The following is a 20,032-nucleotide window of genomic DNA, read 5'->3' as shown; positions in this document are numbered from 1 at the left end:
GTTTTCCACCACCATCATCGCGGTCCCCCATCGGGTTGGAAAATGGAAAGTCATACGGAACGCCCGAGGGGCCGAACACACGCTGTGTTGGGTGTGTAATAAAATCTGAATCATTTTTCAATCGGCCAGTTAGTGGGGGGGAGGCTAGGGGCGTAAATGATGATGCCGCCCAGTGGAATACGTGGTAAACAAAATAGAAAAGTGCACTTTTTCGTTCATCGGAACAAACCGGTCCCGCCCGCCCCCTTGCGAAAATCTTTTCCGGGGGTTTTGGGGAATGGCGGTGGTCGGAAGTGCATGCAACTGCTCGCATCTGCATCGCCGGATTTAAATGCACCGGAGAGTGGCACCTTTGGGGCATTTACTATTGGAAAGGGAGCCTCCCTTCCCGCCCGTAACGATGTGATCGTATTGGAATCGGCCAATTGGTGGCACGTGGAGCGATATTGAATGTATTAATTAAAAGAGGCTTACGCAGCCAGCGTAGGTGTGGGAGGGAAAAAGTATCAGGTAGATGAAGTTTTCCTTCAGTTCCGTGACAGGTATGTGGGTTGCAATATACTTAACAAATTCCCTGAAAGGAAAGGATTTTGGATCCTAGAGGTTGAGGAAAATTATAGACTGTTTGCATTAAACCACAGGGTTTATGCTTGACGAAAATCGTTAACGACTTCCGTAAACATTCCACAGTTGGAAGTATAAGGAGACCATCTCAATTCTTTTTGTTTAGCGACGAGTTTTGTTTCTCTTTAAAAGAGACTTGATCGGATACTGTTTTAAACCTTTAATCAGATTATTAAACACTTTTACTACAGAAAACCTTCAAAATAGATTTAAATTTGATGTTTTCAATGAATTGCAGAATCAGCCTAACGATGTCCGATAACAAATGGAATGAAGCAAACGATTCCGATACTCATCGATAATCCATGATAATAGGACAGATAAGGAAAGAGCGTGCTATTTTAAAAGCCCTCGTGTGTGGATTATAAAAATATGGCATCAGGAAAAAGGGAAATATTTAACTAAACGTATATTTCCACTTTGCTACACTACTTCATCTTCTTCTTGTGGTGCTGTTTCTTGTCGTCCGGCACCACTTCGCGAGCCGATTTGCTGCTCAGCAACATCTGGTGGCGCTGGTAGAATCGGGACGACCGGAACTGTGAGTCGGTACCGTGTAGCCAATCGAGCCAACCGAACACACCGTAGCACTGGTTGAATCTGTTGGAAAATGGTGGAAAATTTGAGGTTGCTGATGGGTTTTCCGCCCAGGTCCAGGTCCAGGTCCGATACTCACTTCATGTGATGGTAGTCGTGCGCCTCGTTGCTGCTGAGGAACGGCACATGATACCCGGAATGGCCGGTGATCGTGTCCTGTATGACGAACGTCAGCCAGATCGCGGTGGTCAGGACGTGGCTGCGCATCAGCTGGGGCCCCAGCAGCGGGGGAAGCAGATTGCCGAACACGTGCTCGATCGGATGCGCGTAGATGGCCGCCCAGGCGACCGGTGCCGTGAACTCGTGGTGCTGCTTGTGGATCAACCGGTAGAGGTGCTTGGAGTGAAGCAATCGGTGGCTATAGTAGAACCCAAGCTCCCAGCCGGCGGCCGCTATGGCCAGATCACGCACCAGCTCGTACAGCGTTGGGAGGGTGCGTACTTCCATCGGTGTTCCGCTGGCCACCAAGGCACGGAAGCCGAACAGCGTTATTGGAACGCTCAGTAGAAGCTGGTTTATCAGCACCGTACGAATGATCTACGAGGCACGCGAGTTTTAACGGTGATGTGCGGATCGGTTTTAGCAATTCCTATAGACTTACCTTGCGAAGGTCCGACCACTTGAGGGGTTCATTGATTCCCGGTTGATTCTTGTACTTCCGTAGCCGAGCGGGCCACTGGAAGAGATCCATGAACACGAAGAACGATCCCAAAACCCAGTAGAGGCTGTGGACGTAAATCGATAGGCCCCAAACGTACAGCATCTCAGGATCGTCCCCTAATGAGAGGTGCGACGAAGGAAGAGTCAAACTTAAGCCAACTGATCCAAATCGCGTCGCCCAATTCGCGACTTACCGACGACGTCCAAGAAATCGTCCCATCGCTGTTGCAGGTAGCCGCTGCTCTCACTGACGTTCAACTCCATCCCGGGGCCACCTTGGGACACTTCAATCTGTAGTACACCCTATATAACACTCCTTTGACGTACCTGCTAGCCTGGTTCTAGTTTTCAACACCTCTGTAGCAAAGGACGATGCTTTGCCAAGCGCGTACAACTAAGCACTGATGGACCTACACTTTACGGGCTCATCATATTCCGCGTGTTCTGGTGTCAGTATGTTGTTACTTTGCTTTTCCTCTCACTGAACCGAGTTGATACGCGCTACGTTTGGGTCCGGTTTTATTGGTATTAACTTCCACTTGAATTATTCCCCGCGACTAAGCCACTCGCAGCAGCGATAAGATAAGAAACCTTAGCCCTTCCCCCGGGGGAGCAAAAACGCTTGCATGATTCGAGGGTTTCGTCTGTACCCAAACAAACGCATTAAAAACTGCTCTAAATAGAAGCAAAAGGAAGAATTGTGCATCGCCCTAGCGTTCTTTCTTTGCTTTTCTCTCTCAACCACCTTACATTTGGTGAAAGGGTAAAACATTATTTTATGTTACTGTAAAACATTATTTTATGTAAAAAAACGGAATAAGCACGTTCGTAATTGGCTACCTTTTTTTGTATCTAGTTACAATCTAGCTCAATTTAAATAAAAGTGTGTGTTATAGTTTAATACTCGATTTATGATTGACTTCCTATGCTCTCTTCCCTTGTCTTCATATCATTATATCTACTTTATCTTGTTTCAAAAATAACATTGTAGCAAGTCACTCATATGTGTTTAAAATATGCTTCCGGAGCATTGAAATACTTTTCTTTTCCGCTAGCGAAAGTGAGACCGAAAGTGGCAACCACCGGTAACGTTTTGCGTTTCGGACAGTGGACCAACCCTCGTCTTGAATGGCCCCCAGTGGACACTACTAGCTGCGGCCGGAAAGCGTAACGTAACCGATTTGCATTTTCATCCGTTCCAATTCCGTTGGCGTCCACCACCGTACGTACGAATGTTTTGATTTTGCTTGACCAGCGCCGGGTCAGGCACACGGGGCAGTGGGAAGGGAGGGGGCTGGCTGGGTGGATAAATCTGGCAGCATTTATTGCCACGCTCACAATCAATCACTGTCAAATCGGTTCGCGTAGTGGCCCTTTCGATTGTTAGTGGCCGGGAAGGGACTGCGCCCTGCGATGGGTTGGTACGGATAGCGAAAGTAATGTTGGTTGGTTGGAACCCTCGGAGTGGATTAGGTTACGCGTCGCAGTGACTGGGAACCCTATGAAACCATTTAGTTCAGTTTTGTTCCCATACAAACACTAACCGATCGCGAAAGTGTCATTTAAGTTTATAAGTTTGTTCAAATGGCTTAAAATTTTAAGTTCGCAGACATGAATTTGTTTCATAATTGGGTACGATTTGAAGTCTTTACGGGAGCAACCTAACTGCCCAGCGATCAGTTTCTTCGCAGAGAAAATAAGGCTGCAAGTCTGCAAAGTATAATTTTGCCTTCCATTTTCCCTTTTTCTTTTAACAATATTATTGCGCAGAGTAATGTTTAGATTAACAAATAAAACACAAGATATACAGATAAGGTGAAAACGTTATACAGTTGTGAATGCGAAATGGAATTTAAATATTTTTACAAACGTTGTAGATAAAGGTAATGAATGTTTTTCTATCTAGCATCACTCTTAACTTTTTTATTGAATTTGTTTTTTTTTCTCTCTAGTCATTATGGAATCTTACTTCTAAGTGCATTAATATATGGTTTTAACTTTGAGTAATATGTTTTGTTGGAACCCTGCGCCGCCTTAAAGTTTTTCGAATCAGTCAATAGTGATTAAAAATGCACAACAACTATTTACTGATTCTATTATTCGATTGCGATTCGAACCTTTGCCCTCCAGAAGTTGCGAATATGAAAATGTTTGCTTTGCGCAAACGCAATCGGATAGTGTTCAAGGTGAATAAATAAAGAAGCTGTTGCTTGGTTTACGGATTTGTTGGCAAATTAAATTTCTTGTTGGACGTCGTGTATGTAACCATGAGGAGCAAGTATTTTTTATAACTAAGCTCATATATATCTCCGCTGTTATGATGGCAGACAGAAGCAAAACAAATAGCCTCCCACTACAAGGAAAAGCTCAATCCATTGATCCTCATTTCATTGAGGCAACCACCGTTTTTCCACCACCAGACGTTTCCGGTGTTAGGACTGGCAACATACACAACCGTACGCCACGCGAATATTAGCTTCGTTCGTCCGTATTGTAGGCGCACGGTTTTTGTTTTGTTTTTCTTTCCATTTCTTCATGGCGCATTTTCCGCCGCTCCTCGCATTATGCAACTTATGCTCCACATATTTTGACAATCATTTCCGTCTACCGCCGGGGGGCGAAACATACGCTGCGCCCCTCGCATTGACCCCCCCCGTCTAAAAGTCCGTGTTGGGGGGAGAGGACTTCTCATATGCCCTATCGCCCAGAAGCAGTTGGGTTTAAAAGGAGGTTTTGGTTCGTTGTCTGACCGCCACGAAGGAAGGCAAAGAGAGGGAGGGTAGTAGGTGAACGGTGGCCCGTCATGTCGATTCCCATTCCATTTGGTGTGGAACGCTGGCAAGATGGGACATTTAGTGGGCTCGCTTCCCTTCAACCCGATCCCCGACGGTCCTCAACGGATCGAATACTATTCGTGAGGTCTGGTGGTGGTGGTGAAATTCGATCACATTTCTCCCGGGTTCACCGCCTCGCGCTGGGGGGGGGGGGTGAAAAAGGTATCACGTTTTCCGTGTGCCGTCGACCCGATGATGGACCTCATGTGCTCCTCGTGTGGATGGTGGTTTTTTAGCCGGGTAGTCATTTCCCCATTTTGCTAAACGATTCCGCGGGAAACCATGATATGCCGTACCGCGTGGAGTTAAGTTCGGTCCAGTTCGAATGTGAAAGATCGATAGTTGTTTTTTTTTCTCTTGCCGTTTTCCGTTCGAGTTGTTCAGGCTTTACAGCGGCCCCGACCGTAAGGCAGAGGCATTTTAAAATCCTTACTGAACACCGGAGCTACTCCGGGACAAGCCTCTTATGTCACAAGCGTCGTCGCGCGTTATGTAGCCCAAGAGCTGGTACATACGTACTTTTGCATTTCAATTTGTATTCGTACTCATGTTGTTGTTTCGGTTTTTTTTCAACAAAATACAATAAAAGACGTGGTGTAGTATTGGGATTTAATGCTTTTAATTTCGTTTGTTTTGCCAGTACGAGTTTTCGTTGCTCCTTTAGCGATTCCACGACAGGCTGAAATTTGTTTAACATAAACTGGAGCAGATACAACTTCACTTTCCGACACGCGTGAACCGTGAAATGGCAAACAAGCATCCTGCGGAGAAGGAACGGAAGGGTACGGGGGGGCGGCACGACTACATATACACTATGTCAGCGCGCTGTTCATTTCACTCATCGGGTTTTGCTTCCGGTTACGGTTCCGAAGCCCGCGGAAGCGGACTGGTTCGAGCGGCGGGCCCCAATGGAAATTAATCGAGGGGCTGCTTTTGCACAGTAGAGGCAAGATCAGACGGACATGATTGCGATGAAAGAGAAAGTTCGTGCCCAACCTGCTACTAGTAGGGGAGGAGACAAGGCGTCATGGGCCAGACTCGCGACCAGCGCGCGACCGGATTCAGTTTAATTTCGAACTGGTTACCCCGAGTGGTGGTCACTTTTCACACGCCGGTCTGGTCGTTGGTTTCCTCTAACTGCTCCTTTTGAGGGAGAGAGAGAGAGGAGCGTTGCTGTGGTGTGGTAATTTTTTCCCGTCTCTTGAAAGGGGCTTTTCAAAATCGAATGTTGTTTTAAGATTTGTCTGTTGTCCTGAAGCGGAGCATAAAGACAGGATTGATGTGTTCATGGATAAGTGAACATTCATTTCACCATAAATAACCAAATGTTTAGGGGCGATAAAGGTCAACAAATCCATGTTGCCCATTATGCGCATTATTTCTATACTTTTAGAATGGAAAATGAAGTTGACAAACGGAGAGTTAACATCCTTCAAATTTGTGTTTCAGATAAAAAGTCTTAAAAATTATTATTGTGAGCAGACCTATATTCTGCACTGAGCCAAATAATTTAGGACAGCATGTTTAATATTCCTTAAGGTCTAAGCAGGCCGTTTGGACTGACTTTATGTTTCGAGGGCGCAAACAGCTTTTGTTCAAATGCAAAACAAAATGGTGGGACTCCGTCAGATGATCAGGGTTAATGTGGGTCCCCACAAAAGGGCAAGGTTGGCAAGGCTGGTGGACACTCCACCGGGGTTAGTCCAGCGCGATCCAAGCGGAAGATACGATTCGCTCTTCCGTCACCCAGTGCTCGTTCGGAACGAATTTGCAACAAAGTGGGTTCACTGATGATCATCACAAGTGCACGCATTGCTTTGAGGCACTTTTGCCCCGCAATCGCTTTTCCATCCCCAAACTTTGCCCGTGCCGGTTCATGGTAGCATAAAATATCCAATTAGCAGCATTTGCATAACGACAATAGCTTTTCAGTTGTGTCGGAGTGTCTTTGTTGCTAATGTTTGTCGTAGGTGACCTAATTATGGCACACGGAAGAATGGCAGAAAAATCAGTTCCACTTTATTTCCTGGCATTAGGAGCTTAACTGGGTTTATGGTGGATTACATCGTGCCCTCCATATCCCGGGTCGAATCTAGCGATCAATAGCATCCGTTTGTCTGTGTGTGTGTGCAAATAATGTGTGTCGATGACATAAGCGAACCGGAAAAGGCTGGTGGCTCAGGAAACACTATTCGCCGCAAATGGGGAAGAAGAATTTGAAATTTGGATCCATTTTTGGTCGACACCAACGGTAAGCATCACCGGCATCATATTACGTGCACGCGTACGCCGGGAAGTTGCCATACATAACCCTCCGGTCGGTGGTAAGAAATAGAAAGAAAAGTCCCGCCGTTATTTCTTTCCTCGCGAATCGTGCAAACGATGTGTTAGGAGTTTCCACTTCCCACTTGAAACCGACACACTTTGCCTCCTCTCAACGATCGTTTATGTCATTCTCGTGTAAGAGAAATTTTCCACCTGTTTTTGTATCCGCGCCATCGCGGTTGATGGACTTCAATTCCATTCAAACGTTGTTCATCGACGGAAAGGGGGAGGGTAGTTTAAAAATATACGGAAGGATTTTTTTCCGGTCGTTTATTTTCACTACAATTATATCAATCATCATCGAACGCGAACATGACTAATTTTCTCGGGTGTGAAATGGGATTGAAGAACAACGAAACCACAATTGTCGACAGGTGTTGGCATCGACGCCCGCCCGAAAGTTTGACGAATGGCCTGGGGGCTTGCAGCGATGCGTTAAATGGTGCCTGAAACGTTGGTGCCATGCAGCATAATAAACGTGACATAATGTCGTGGAGCATTGTTACCGTTATGCTTCGAACACAGTCGTATTTAACCAGGCACCGAGGTAAAGTATGCGCAGCCAACCAGTACACGAGGAAATGATCTGTAAACGTGGAAGGACGTGATCCAAAATAATTTAGATTATGGTTGAAAAATGGAGCCATTGTAAGCACCTCAAAAGCACATGGCATGATGAAAGGGGCTGGTGTTTACAACCAAATTATTTTCCGATTTTGAAACATGCATCTCACATGAGAGAAATGAGATTAATTGTTTGGTTTTAGGTTTTAAAATTTGAAATAATTTAGGATTTGATTTATTATTTCTAAATTTTAAACTAAATTTCATAATATATTTTTTTGTTAATATTTCCAACATTATTTACAATTTTTGCTAATAATTTCTCATCGTAGGATAATGGCATCCCATAATGACCCAAAAATATTAAAGATGAAATTCAACACCTATTGAAATGAAACATAAAACTATGTCATCGAATTTAATTATCGATTCCTATTTTAACACCACATTCAAATCCGCAGTCCGATTGGCTATACATGTTCGGGAAGGGTCGAATTGATCTCCGGCAGTAGAGTAGCTATTGTTGCCTTAGTGTGTCGTACCTGGACACTTAAACGCAACCACGGTGAGGCAATCCGTCGCTCTTGCTCGAAGAGAAGAAAAACGAAAAGTCAATCAACCAGACCAGCAGATAGGTTTTCCTCGTTCGCACAAGCTTTTCTCTGACCTTTTTCCCGATTGGTTTTTCGCTTCGTCGCCTGTTCTTCTTGTGCCACCTTTTCGACATATCTCCCCCCATTGTGGCGGATGGATGGCGAAGGAAAAGCCCGAACTATGTCATACCCGGCCGCTGGATTTCCTCAACATCGCAAGGGAACCGCATTGTGTTTCGTCAGTCATAACTTTAAAGTGGCACTGTGCTCAATCTACCTTTTGCTTGGCGTTGTTTCCTCAGTCAGCCACTCGGAAAATGGCCAAAGTTGTTCGACGTGCGAGATGGTAGCTAGTTTACTACTACTACTACTGCTTGTTGCCGGGTTTTGTAGTAAAACATCTTAACCAACGTGTTCAATCCGTCATATTATACCCCAATCGCGTTCATTCCTTCCGTCTCGGGCTGCAAATGGCATCGTAAAAGAAGAGCCGAATTCTATTGTTTCACCATTGAAGGAAGGGGGAGGTGCACGCAGTTTGCGTGGTGGGGTCATCATTTTTCCCGCCATCACACTTCCATTCTTTCTGGGAGAGGGGGTATTCTGTTGATCATGATGATGATGTTGCCGCCACCGTTGTGTGTGTTTATGAGTGTGTGGCAGTTTTCCATTGCAGCATTTCCCAGCGGAGGGCCATTGTGGGAACCAGAGTGAAGAGCAGAGAAGCTGGATAAACAAACCTGCACAGGTTTGGCACAGATTCCATACCAATAAAACAGAGTGTATCGGAGAGTAAAGTAGCCAAAGGGAAGACGTAGAGAGACGGGTGGAAAACAGATCTCCACCGTGACCAGGGGCAGCATTGTATTTGTGTGTTTAAGGCTATTCATCTCTTGGATTGCAGCAACAGGCACCATTCGCTCTGGTGGCCGGTCCAATCCGTTTTTCCTATTTTCCCGACCACCGGCATCAATCCGACCGGGGGGTTTGCGTGCGAATTTTTAATGGTCATTTAACGGGTTTGTAGTGCGTTGATGCTGGGGTAGCCATTTTAATGTTGGTGCTGTACGAAACGCTAGCCGCTGTATCTAAGCAGATCGTAAATGGACCGCGCTGATTGGTAAAGACCCCGCCAAGAAAGGGCGATCGACTGAGCGATTAGTACCATTCTAAAGATCAAAACATGCTGACGGGGTCAATGGGCAATATTGTTGATGCCTTCGTTACGTTACGTTACGTTACGTCTGCAAGAAAGGCCATCTTTGATGTATTATGTGAACAAAAATTCTAACCTGAAGATACCGCTGTTGTGTTACTGAAATCCTTATTTCTTCCATCAGCAGAACACAAACTTTTAAATAACTTCTTTTTGCCTGCCAAACTTTATTCATTGCATGTTTCTAAACAAATCTTATTTCTCCTCATGAAAAACTGGTTAACATTTTTGTTTAAGTTCAGATTCCCCCAACGGCTAGACTTTGGGATATTTTTCATGTTCTTTTCGTTGCTATCCCGATCCATGGCCACAGATACATGCCGAGTGCCAGTCATTGGACTGTAGGCCACTCCCTAGCAAGCAAGAGCACCCGTTGCCCTCGAACAATGATGAACAATCCATTTCTGGTGCTCTGGTTTTGTTTTTGTTCCATCCTAATCAACCAGCATAAAATTGGGCCCTTTCCCGTGTCGTGTCGCCGTCTTATAGTGGGGTGGCCCCGTGACCCAATCTTCCATCGGTGACACGAGCGGTAGCAGCAACACGAACCGAAACGGGAACGTTGGCGCGTGAGAAATGGTTTAGATTTTTCCTCCCTCAAAACGGATGGGAGAATGGGTGGTGTGGTGGTGGCGGTTTAAGGTTGATCCATTTCCCGCTAATCTTCGGTAGGTTTTCCCTTAACCCAACGGGTTGCATTCTGTGTTGTTGCACGCCCTACTCGTTGGCGTGCCCTTTTTTTGAAGGTTCTGAAAGTACAATCTTGCCCTGCTCATAAAACCGTCCGCCTTTCGTCATTTCGTGAGGCTTTTGTTTTGTGCAAGAGGTGCGGACTTTTCGCTGCCCACAGATTGTTTTACTGCTGCTACGGGGGAAGCAGGGGGGGCTGCGGTGAGTTTGCGAATGGGCGCCTGATTTCGAGATTCAATTGCAGATCTCCACCGGCAATTAAACGCTAGTAAATGGATCCCGAACAAGTCCGAATGTTTTCATCATCGATGGACGGAATGGATGGATATGGGCAAACGTTAACATAGAGAGCGCAGGAGGGAATAGGAGCCAAAGCCTAAGAATCGCATTTCTTAACGGTGGCGAAGAAAACAACAATGCTACAAGAATGAATCTTTTCAACGATGCAGTTGCAACAGCCACAACGAAAGAAGAGTTTGTACTTAGTTGCTGTTTTGTTTTTCCTATTGTTGTGCCCATTTTTCTTTCATCACTGCCACAAACAGTAGCGGGGAGAGAGATGGTAACGCAACGAGTTTTTACGGCTCTACACTTTACACCAGCGTTTTCCTCGAGTTTTTATTTTTGCTACATTTAACCACTCCGTCGCTGGCGGCGTTTCTTGTACGAACGTCCAATGACGTGGGAGAAACTGAACATCTCCTACGCTTTAACATAAATAATTACAACGAAACAGTCGCGAACTTGCTTTGGATGGGGCGCTTTTAAGTGTGTCCTATATAATTTCTTCGATTTCTGCTACGCGGCCTACGGTTGGTCTCGTGTCTATTGCTTGCTTTCTAACGTTTAACAAATGAAGGGCTTTCACTAGCATAAACCTTTCCCAATCTGTTCATTACGTTTCTACCGTCTGATTAACCTGTATATGTGCTGATAATTCATCAGTCGACCACAGGAAATCGATGCTAATCGGTCGGAAGTGTAAGCATCAAAATTGAAATAAATATAATATTGAATTAGGGAACTATAGCCGAAAGAATCCGCTGTTAATAATATCTCGCCAATATAATGTGACTTACAATACACACTAAAGTAGTTCATAAAATAAGTCTAAACTTAAGTTATTTATTGTGTACAACTTTACAAGTTGGCAAATATGTTAACACTTATCAGCAACAAGTGGTAGTTACTTTTCTTCAGTAAGTCAATTAGCAACATAATATAAGGAGGTAACGGTATGCAACTGGTTTAGTTTATTACAACTAGCATGTTTTTTTTGTTTTTTGGTTTACGTGTAGCGTTTCTTCGTGAATGTGCTTTCCGCTATTCAACAATGGATGTAAATTTGATTGTTTCGACCTAACTTTTCCACCACTTTGATGGAACGTTGAAAACTCGTCTTGCAAATATATTATTGAAGTTTACTGTAAATTACAAAGTGATAACAATTTCTTCATAAGGTTGCTCTGTATGTTTTCGTGGTTAATTGAATAAAAAAAATGTAATGAAAGGTTAAAGAAATGTTATGGTTCTCACGTTTCAAATTAAGTTCGGGAGGTGTTACTATTTCTGGTCCGTTGTAAAACGTAGCTTTTCTTGAAACACACATAATTTCAGGTTTCTATATGCCCTACGCTGTTTGACAGCTTACATTACGCAATCTATTGCACATCGATTAAACCTATCTTTAGCTATGCACAGTCAGCCTCTACTCAGTGCTGTTATTGTTTCTTTTTCTCTTATTGTACCACTGCTCACAGTTTGCTGGAACGGCCAAACTAAGCTGCACGTCTAGTCGAACAATTCCCTTCTATCCTTGGCTATAACTTTATGTTCCTTACGGCTACAAATCCCTGGTGAGATATACACACACTCACAATGGTGTAACGACTACGAAAGAATGAACGTTTGCTATGCTGCTAGTGATGCTTATAGCGTTTTATGCTGTACAAAATCGATCCTTACGTTGCTAGAAATGAGCGTGCACGCCTAACGCCGCCGACGCGTTACCATCTAATCATGTGCCGGTACTGCTCGTTGACCGAAACCCGCTTGATGGTTTCGTACCCGAGGATGATACTGAAGGAAAATGCGGCCGACTGGACCAACCGTGCCGTCAGCCCCTTGAAGAACATGTGGAAGTGCTCCTCGTGCCACAGCTCACGGAAAGCGACACTCATCGAGTCGAGCCGCTGCACCTGTAACCGTGCCCGGACGATGTCGAGCGGGTTAGTGATGATGGTGGTCGTGAATCCCCCGAAGCTGCCGGCCACGCACTGCACGAAAAGGTGTGACACCCACGGCGGTACGATCTTCAACAGCTCGTCCTGGTAGAGGTGATAAAAGGCCCACCACATGGCCGAGTTGGGCACGTACGCCATCAGGCTGGCGGTGTAACCCCGGTAGAACCCGCGTACTCCATCACGGCGCATTATTTCCCGCGCAATATCGCGCGTTATCCGTAACCGGCTGCTGCTCTTGTCGAAGTTGATGCCAAGCGGATTGACGGCGCCTCCGTGGGCGCCCATCCCGAGCACCATCGCGTGCTGGGAGATGACGTCGAACGGTACGATGATGGTCTGGCCGACGAGCGACGCACAACCGCCGGCGACGAGCGATTTCATGCGCTGGTTTGCACCGTACTGGCCGAGCACGTGCCGGACGCCCTCGTACGTGCTGATGTAAAACACCCCGCTCACGATCTGCACCGAGGAGATCCAGAAGCCCCGGTACAGACCCGGCACACCCTCGGCACGGTAGATTTTGATACCCGCATCGATCATGCCCTTGTACACGTCGTTCCGGAACTGTACCTGGAGCTGTGTTTTGATCACCGTCAGCGGAAACAGGGCACAGCGCACCGAAAAAGAGCTCAGCATCGAAAGGGGGAAGAATTTCCGCTTGTCCATCATGTCCCACTCGATCGTGCGCAAGAACGGGCCGCTCGCGTTCCCGTCCACCATGGTTGCTGGGTTGAGATTATAAATTCTTTGAGTACACACGCTAGCGTCAGCTGATGATCTTCCGGGTTCTCTTCAAAGGCCAGCTGTATCGCTGACTGATAATCACTGTCTAATATTTGCGCGTTTGTGTGTGTTCAATTTTTGTGCACAAGGTGTGACGTCACACCGGGAACCAGGCGTATGGTGAAATATTTTGCGTTTGCATCATTATCACGGATTGCGTGAGGGAACAACGCCGTGTGCCGTAGCTCACCGTCCTCGCCGCTAAGATGGTGGTTGACCTTGTAAAGGCAGTGCAAGGCAGCGACAGGTTTCACCGTCCTTCTACGACTCCTTTGTCGCTATTGTTTATGCGATTCTTGCACTCGGCGGATGTCTAAACGACGAGCGGACGTAAGAATCCTGTGGACAACGGAGAAAACAAAAGAAACCATCAGTCATGCATTTACCAGCAATGAGTAGCATTTCCCTTTCGACGGTGACATCGATTACTTCGATCTGCTCATAATTTCTACCGTATCATCGCGAACACAGATAGTATTCTCTCGGATACTGTTTATGTAATGTATGTTTGTTCCGTCCACCACCTTGTGGGGTGGAGTGCGAATCCGTTTCTCTTTCACTCTTTCCCGCGTTTGCGCCACACTATGGTGATGGTTTCTTTTTCCTTCGTCTAAGTCTAACTGTTCACCAACCATGGTTTTCCTATCGTGCACTTGTTCGTTTTGAAACGCACCTTTGTTTTATGCTGCTTCTACACCTTCCACATTGTCTAGCGCTCTTCATTGCACACGGGATCGAGAAAGCTGCTTTTTAGCCCAACTTATGCTCTACGGTTTGGTGCCACGAGTCGCAGGAGTGCTAGATTTACGAGACCACTAAATCGAGCCCCTGCGACGCGGATGCGTACCTTTCGTTCTGCATATTGTGTCCGCACTTGCAATATTATTGTAGAATTAATCTTTTTTCGAGTATCACACTCCACGGGTGATGGAGAAAAGGTTTGTTCGAGACGAATGAAATAACATCACAAACGCTAGTCGAATCAATGACAGCTGACATCGAAGGAGAAAAAAATGTGTTGACGGTGCTATCTCTTTCACTTCAAGGCAATATGTAGCTGTCATGTTGGTGCTGCAGGGCTGTGCATGCGCCGTGCAATTTATGGCACGAATCGTTCGTGTGCTATAAAAGTGTTGTTTGGTGAATTCAGCCCTCTCGCAGGCAAAGTTTTGATGTCGATACGAATTATGCAAAAAGTAGCATAAAAGTGATTCATGTTTCAGGATAAAATGTATTTCTTCAAGTAATGTTTTCTACTATTCAGTCTATGTCGAAGACGTCTTCGTGGGACAAAAAGAAACATGTTACATTTGTTTACATTCCAAGTTTTTTTATGACTATTGACATATCAATGTTATTTTCTTCTCTTTTCCATAGATAACACATCTACCAGGTGTAGAGATAAACTAACCAACCATCTGCCACAGTTTAACGGATTTGAGGTAGAAAAAGCGTCCGGTAAGATGAATTTAGGCGTGTAACTATTCGTTATCCGGTTGTGTGCACACCGGACGTCCGGGGAAGAGCCGTAGCGCGGGGACAATCGTTTTCGGGAACCTCTTGTTCGGTTGTGTAGTGCAAGCACTATAGCAAGCAACAGCAGGCACACACTTATCGAGGTAGATAAAAACGACGCATCACCGCGTATCCACCGCTCTCTTACCTGGCTCGGCCGTACCGCCATGTCGGAAGGATTTGGCAACGGCCATCAGGAAGCAGCAGCAGCGGCCGCAGCAGCAGCAGCAGGACAACTAGTGGACGACAATATTCTGGTGCACGGTGACGGCGACACACACGAGTATCAGTGGGCGTACGGAACGATAATGGACTCGTCCCGCGTTTCGACATGTCTCATCTCGATGCTGCTGATCGTGTACGGTAGCTTCCGGAGTCTCAACATGGAGCAGGAACAGCGGGAAAAGGAAAAGAAACGACAGAGCGAAAGCATGAACAATCTCATTACTGGCGAGCCGGTTCAGCAGGAGCAAAGTAAGCGGCACCGTTTGGATGTTGGCAAACAAATGTGCAATGCAAATGTTTCCCGTGGTTTTTTTTTCAGATAAATTCGCCACATTGGACACGATGCACGCACTATGTCTGCCCCTTGGCGCATCAGTTTCATTACTGGTGATGTTTTTCTTCTTCGATTCGATGCAAATGTTGTTTGCCGTCTGCACAGCGAGTAAGTTCGAATGCTACAGTCAACAACTCGATGGTCACCTATTAACGTCCACAATTCTATCCGTTCCCTTACAGTAATAGCCACCGTTGCCCTGGCATTTCTCCTGCTGCCGATGTGTCAGTACATCATCCGACCTTGCACGGATGGTAATCGGATATCGTTCGGCGTGTGTGGCCGTTTCACGGCGGCCGAACTGTTCAGCTTCTCCCTTGCCGTCTCCATCGTGTGCATCTGGGTGCTGACGGGCCACTGGCTACTAATGGACGCAATGGGCATGGGGCTGTGCGTAGCGTTTATCGCATTCGTGCGGCTACCGAGCCTGAAAGTGTCCACGCTGCTGCTGACCGGTCTGCTCATCTACGACGTGTTCTGGGTTTTCTTCTCCTCGTACATCTTCAGCACAAACGTGATGGTGAAGGTGGCCACACGGCCGGCCGACAACCCGGTTGGCATTGTGGCACGCAAGCTAAACCTCGGTGGCATCGTCAAGGAGCCGCCCAAGCTGAACCTGCCGGGTAAACTGGTGTTCCCGAGCATTCACAACAGCGGACACTTTTCGATGCTCGGTCTGGGTGATATTGTGATGCCCGGCCTGTTGCTTTGCTTCGTGTTACGCTACGATGCGTACAAGAAATCTCAATCGACACAAACGGCCGAAACGGGCGTACCGCCACCAAGAGGAGTCGGATCAAAACTTACTTATTTTCATTGTTCCTTACTAGGGTAAGAATAACATTTTTCTGTAAATTTTCCAAACGACTGAAATTTCGAAAACACTTTCCTAGAGTTGTTTCAAGAAATTATTGAAGGTATCTTATTTTACACATCTTATGTTTATCGTCAGAGGAACTAGTCCTACTTTTGCAGAACATTTTCAATGTTATGCTTTAGAATTCTCGTTTCTCAAAACAAGAAATGATAAGAGATTCCTTTCTTTCAGTTACTTCCTCGGATTGTTAACCGCGACTGTCAGTTCAGAAGTATTTAAAGCGGCCCAACCGGCGTTACTCTATTTGGTACCGTTTACACTGCTACCTCTGCTTACGATGGCGTATCTAAAGGTACTATCATTGCAACTCTACTGAGCAACAACATGTCCAAGTTACAATTTCCAACATCTCTTTTCCCCTACAGGGCGATTTACGGCGCATGTGGAGTGAACCGTTCATCATACAGCAAGCGTCGAAGCAGTTAGAAGTATAAAACACACTGAAACATTGTTACTGGAAAGCAAACAGACAACGGTACGCGATAGTATTAAGTGATCAGACTCGAAAGTGGATCGTAGCAAAGTGTACGAGATAGCAAAAGTGCAAGCAAATAAACCGACCGCGCCAATTAGCTACGGTATGTCATATGGACGGTATATCCGGCACGTCGCATAGGAGCACGATCGAACAAATGCAAACTATGAACATAAGATTCATCGCAATCGAACTGCAGCAGCATTGATCGATTGCCACCAATTTCCACGCACTCAATCTCTCGGGGGAAGGGAAACCCCTGGAATCACCGGGGGGTGTGTCACGAGGGTGTTTAGGTTACTAAGAAAACAGACCTAGAGGGAGGCGGGCGGGCGCGAGCATATGGCACCGGAAATCATTTAAGATAATTCGAAAATATTTGAATGTGATTAGGCATTAGCGATTAGTAGATTGTTTGTGTGTATGCTGTGCGTGTGACAAGCAAAAGTAAAAGAAAAATGAGTACAGGAACAAAATGGCGCCGAACAAAACACACATGGTCCCTGAATTGCAATCAGATTTGAGCTGATGCACGGAGAAAAACATATATCCCATGTGCAAGGATGTAGGAATGTGAAAGTGAATTAGTAGGAAATAGGTTATAACTCATTTTACATCATATGTACACACAACGTCTATACCAACACTCGAGTCACGTTTCGGCATGCAGTGCACGCTTCCGTTGACTGCCTTAGTTTAACGATAGATTCATTTGTGTTCCATTGAGTTTAAAACATATTTGTCTTTTCGATTGCCGAATTATACTCTCTCTTTCTCTTTCTCTCTCTCTCTACGTTATGTATTATTTGGAAAGCAAAATTGTATGCCGGAAAAGATTGATTTGAAAATTAGATCGTCCTATGTTTAGTACCGTGCGAAGTGGGAAGCCGAACTGACAGGAAGTTTAAGCATATTCATCTTCATCTGCTACATGCTTTCATTGTCCGCTTGAACCAAGTTCGAGAGACTTTGCGACGAGACCATGTTAAACTTAACTGAAGAGAATTGTTAAGTTGCGAAATAGATTTTGAAAATGCTATGTAAAGAAGCGAAATATCATGATTCAGAAAAGGACGATTTGCTTCCCATTTTTACATTTCAACAAAAACGATTTGCGTTTATCGGCTCCCAAAGAAAAAGTAAACACTGGAAGCAATCTACTATAAGGTTTACTGACAAGTGTACTAAATAGAAGAAAATCACAAAAAAGTCCGGTATCATCAGTTTAGCAGTAATTGATAGCATCTTCTTTTTGCTCTCCCAGTTTCATTGTAATGATCCTACTCCTAACGTAAATGTCCGGTGGTATTGCTTGCTTTGTGTTCTATTGAATTCAGTGCGCGGAACAAGAGAACAGAACCGAACTTCGATATACATAATGTGATAATTTTTTTCTTCTGTATAATTTCTTATCTCCGCCTGTCTCGAATGTATACTTTATAAAGATTTTTTTCTATAATCAAAAGTACTGTTAATAATAGTGAAAAGAAATATAACTTTTAATTTTTCCAGAAAAGAATTTTAACAAACGTGTGCGTGGTTGTTTTTTTGAAAAATTGCTTAAACCATGTTGATGACGATGTTCAGAAACGACCCATAAATGATATTGCGTGAGAATGAAAGGGTATAATGGAACAAATTATTTAATATCATTCCGATTTTTTCCTATTTTCGAATAGTTTTTACAGTTTTTCTTTAATAATTTTATGGAACCCTCATTACCAAAGTTTTTTCCAGTAATGATTATAGCAAATCATCATCCAAGACAGCTGATGATGATCAAAAAGAAAGCAGAAATTAGGAAGGTGACTCCATAGCACTGCCATGGTAGCCATTTTGAATTCAATTTTTGACATTACCTATTACTGTTTGGTTGATAACATAAGCTCGATTAAATGAAATTCTCATCAAGGACTCGACATGGTAGAACTTCTTGCATACCAAATTATGACTACGAAAAAGAAGCCAATTCTATTGTACATTTCATTTTTTATTTCAAGATTTGATTGACGAAACCACGATTTTCACACGCCGATTGAAACAATTATTGATCCGGGGTCGTTTAAAAATTAGATTTTATCCAAAGGCATCAAAACCTTCTTTTGTGGCCGAACTTACCTCTCCTTTATATAAACTTTGGGTCCAAAACATGCGATGTGCTTTTTGACAGATCCTTTTCCGAGGATCCTTTTGAAGGGGAAAGCCTCTCTTTATCCTTGTTTTTACTCTCAAAAACCACAAAGACCTTTCCTTTGAGATGACATTCGTAAAAATCGCTCCGAGTACTAGCGAGCTACAAACAGCCGACGCGTTAGGCACTGCGGTAGTGTCCATTGGACTGGGTGGTCGTGTTTCGTTCGTCGTCGCGGTCGGTAGATGGTTTTTGTGCACCTGGAGGGCAGAAAGAAAAACAAAACGATACTTACAACCAATATGACGCGAGTGTCGCAACCTTCCCAACGATTCGTGCCGTTTCCGCCGTTAATCCTTTAATCGGTACCGTCTCGTAAAATTTACGCGCCACAAGCACACGAACTACTGATATCAACTATTATCGCCACGCGGATATCGTGTTGACATATTTGCCTCGAAACGAAAAAAAAAACAGCGGAAGCTCAACCGCGAGGTAGCCGGCACAGATGTGATAATCAAAGTGACAAACCCCAAAATCGGCAAAGGGGAACGGGTGTGGGATACCTATCGCGGTATCCCGGCGCTATCGCTTCACCCTATGATGGGGCGAGTTTTTTTTTTATTATGGTTCTTAGCTGGACGGACAAGAGACGCTGGAAAGTAGGTTTTTCGGTGCTTTTGATAGAGCAGTTGCAGTGGTCCCGCTGGGTATCGATGATAGAATCGAGACTTTTGAAAACAAAAAATACAATTGCAGGACGTAAAAGGCTAAAGTACGGAACAACACAAAACAGCAGCATAAAAAATATCAGTTAGTGAAGGATAATCGATTGATGGTTCTGGGTCGGTCGGTTGCACTGTTTCTTGCCCTCGAATGTTTGTTTCACGTCGTTCGTTTGGTAACGCGCGTTTCCACCGAGAGGTGTTGTGATGTGTTACGGGGTGGGGTGAGGTGCATAGGTCCAGTCTGTTTTGCGTTCCTCGGATTGCAGGTTATCAGATTTCAGGTTAAAACGGCTTCGCATGCAGTCTCGTTGCAAGAGTACGGCGGTCTTCCGATCGATTCGCCTGCCTGCTGAGGTAACGCTGTCTGTAACGCTATTTACGCCCCTGAAAGGTATACAATCCGCAGTGCATCTTGGTTCGCGTTCAGCCACCACCTACCAACACCAACCAGGCGGGAAAGCAGCAGTAGCCACCCCAGACGGTGGAAAATTGTATTTCGCTAGTACAGGTGGTATCAAAACGGGAATCCTTGCCAGCTAATTCACCGTCAGCCATTTAGTGTGTCCCCGTTCTGCGGGTGTGTGAGTGTGTTAACAGGGAGCCGCGGCTGTGAAACGT

At 45.1% G+C, this 20,032-nt stretch overlaps 3 protein-coding genes across 5 annotated transcripts; 1 reads left to right on the top strand and 2 right to left on the bottom strand.

Annotated features, from left to right (window-relative positions):
- Positions 1 to 1,052: 1,052 nt before the first annotated feature.
- On the bottom strand, positions 1,053 to 2,145 carry LOC131289425 (fatty acid hydroxylase domain-containing protein 2-like). Its single transcript, XM_058318677.1, has 4 exons — positions 2,076 to 2,145; positions 1,823 to 1,998; positions 1,301 to 1,758; positions 1,053 to 1,224 (listed from the first exon to the last, which is right to left on the bottom strand). Exons 1-4 carry the CDS (start codon positions 2,143 to 2,145, stop codon positions 1,053 to 1,055), a joined length of 876 nt encoding a protein of 291 aa, XP_058174660.1.
- Positions 2,146 to 11,680: 9,535 nt separating this feature from the next.
- On the bottom strand, positions 11,681 to 13,122 carry LOC131287633 (solute carrier family 25 member 44). The gene has a single exon (XM_058316700.1). The coding sequence runs from the start codon at positions 13,064 to 13,066 to the stop codon at positions 12,110 to 12,112; it is 957 nt and encodes a 318-aa protein (XP_058172683.1). The 5' UTR covers positions 13,067 to 13,122; the 3' UTR covers positions 11,681 to 12,109.
- Positions 13,123 to 14,512: 1,390 nt separating this feature from the next.
- LOC131286645 (signal peptide peptidase-like 3) lies at positions 14,513 to 16,793 on the top strand. 3 transcript variants are annotated; one of them, XM_058315626.1, is made up of 5 exons: positions 14,513 to 15,118; positions 15,189 to 15,311; positions 15,386 to 16,034; positions 16,252 to 16,372; positions 16,446 to 16,793. In XM_058315626.1, the coding sequence occupies exons 1-5, from the start codon at positions 14,812 to 14,814 to the stop codon at positions 16,512 to 16,514; spliced, it is 1,269 nt and encodes a 422-aa protein (XP_058171609.1). In that variant the 5' UTR covers positions 14,513 to 14,811; the 3' UTR covers positions 16,515 to 16,793. The 3 variants fall into 3 exon arrangements, with proteins under 3 accessions (XP_058171609.1, XP_058171612.1, XP_058171611.1); XM_058315629.1 differs by having other exon boundaries at positions 15,186 to 15,311; XM_058315628.1 differs by having other exon boundaries at positions 14,513 to 15,121; positions 15,174 to 15,311.
- The last annotated feature ends 3,239 nt before the right edge of the window (positions 16,794 to 20,032 follow it).

This window comes from Anopheles ziemanni, chromosome 3 (assembly GCF_943734765.1).
Source record: "Anopheles ziemanni chromosome 3, idAnoZiCoDA_A2_x.2, whole genome shotgun sequence".
Lineage (NCBI taxonomy): Eukaryota > Metazoa > Arthropoda > Insecta > Diptera > Culicidae > Anopheles > Anopheles ziemanni.
This window is presented reverse-complemented; position numbering and strand designations above follow the sequence as displayed.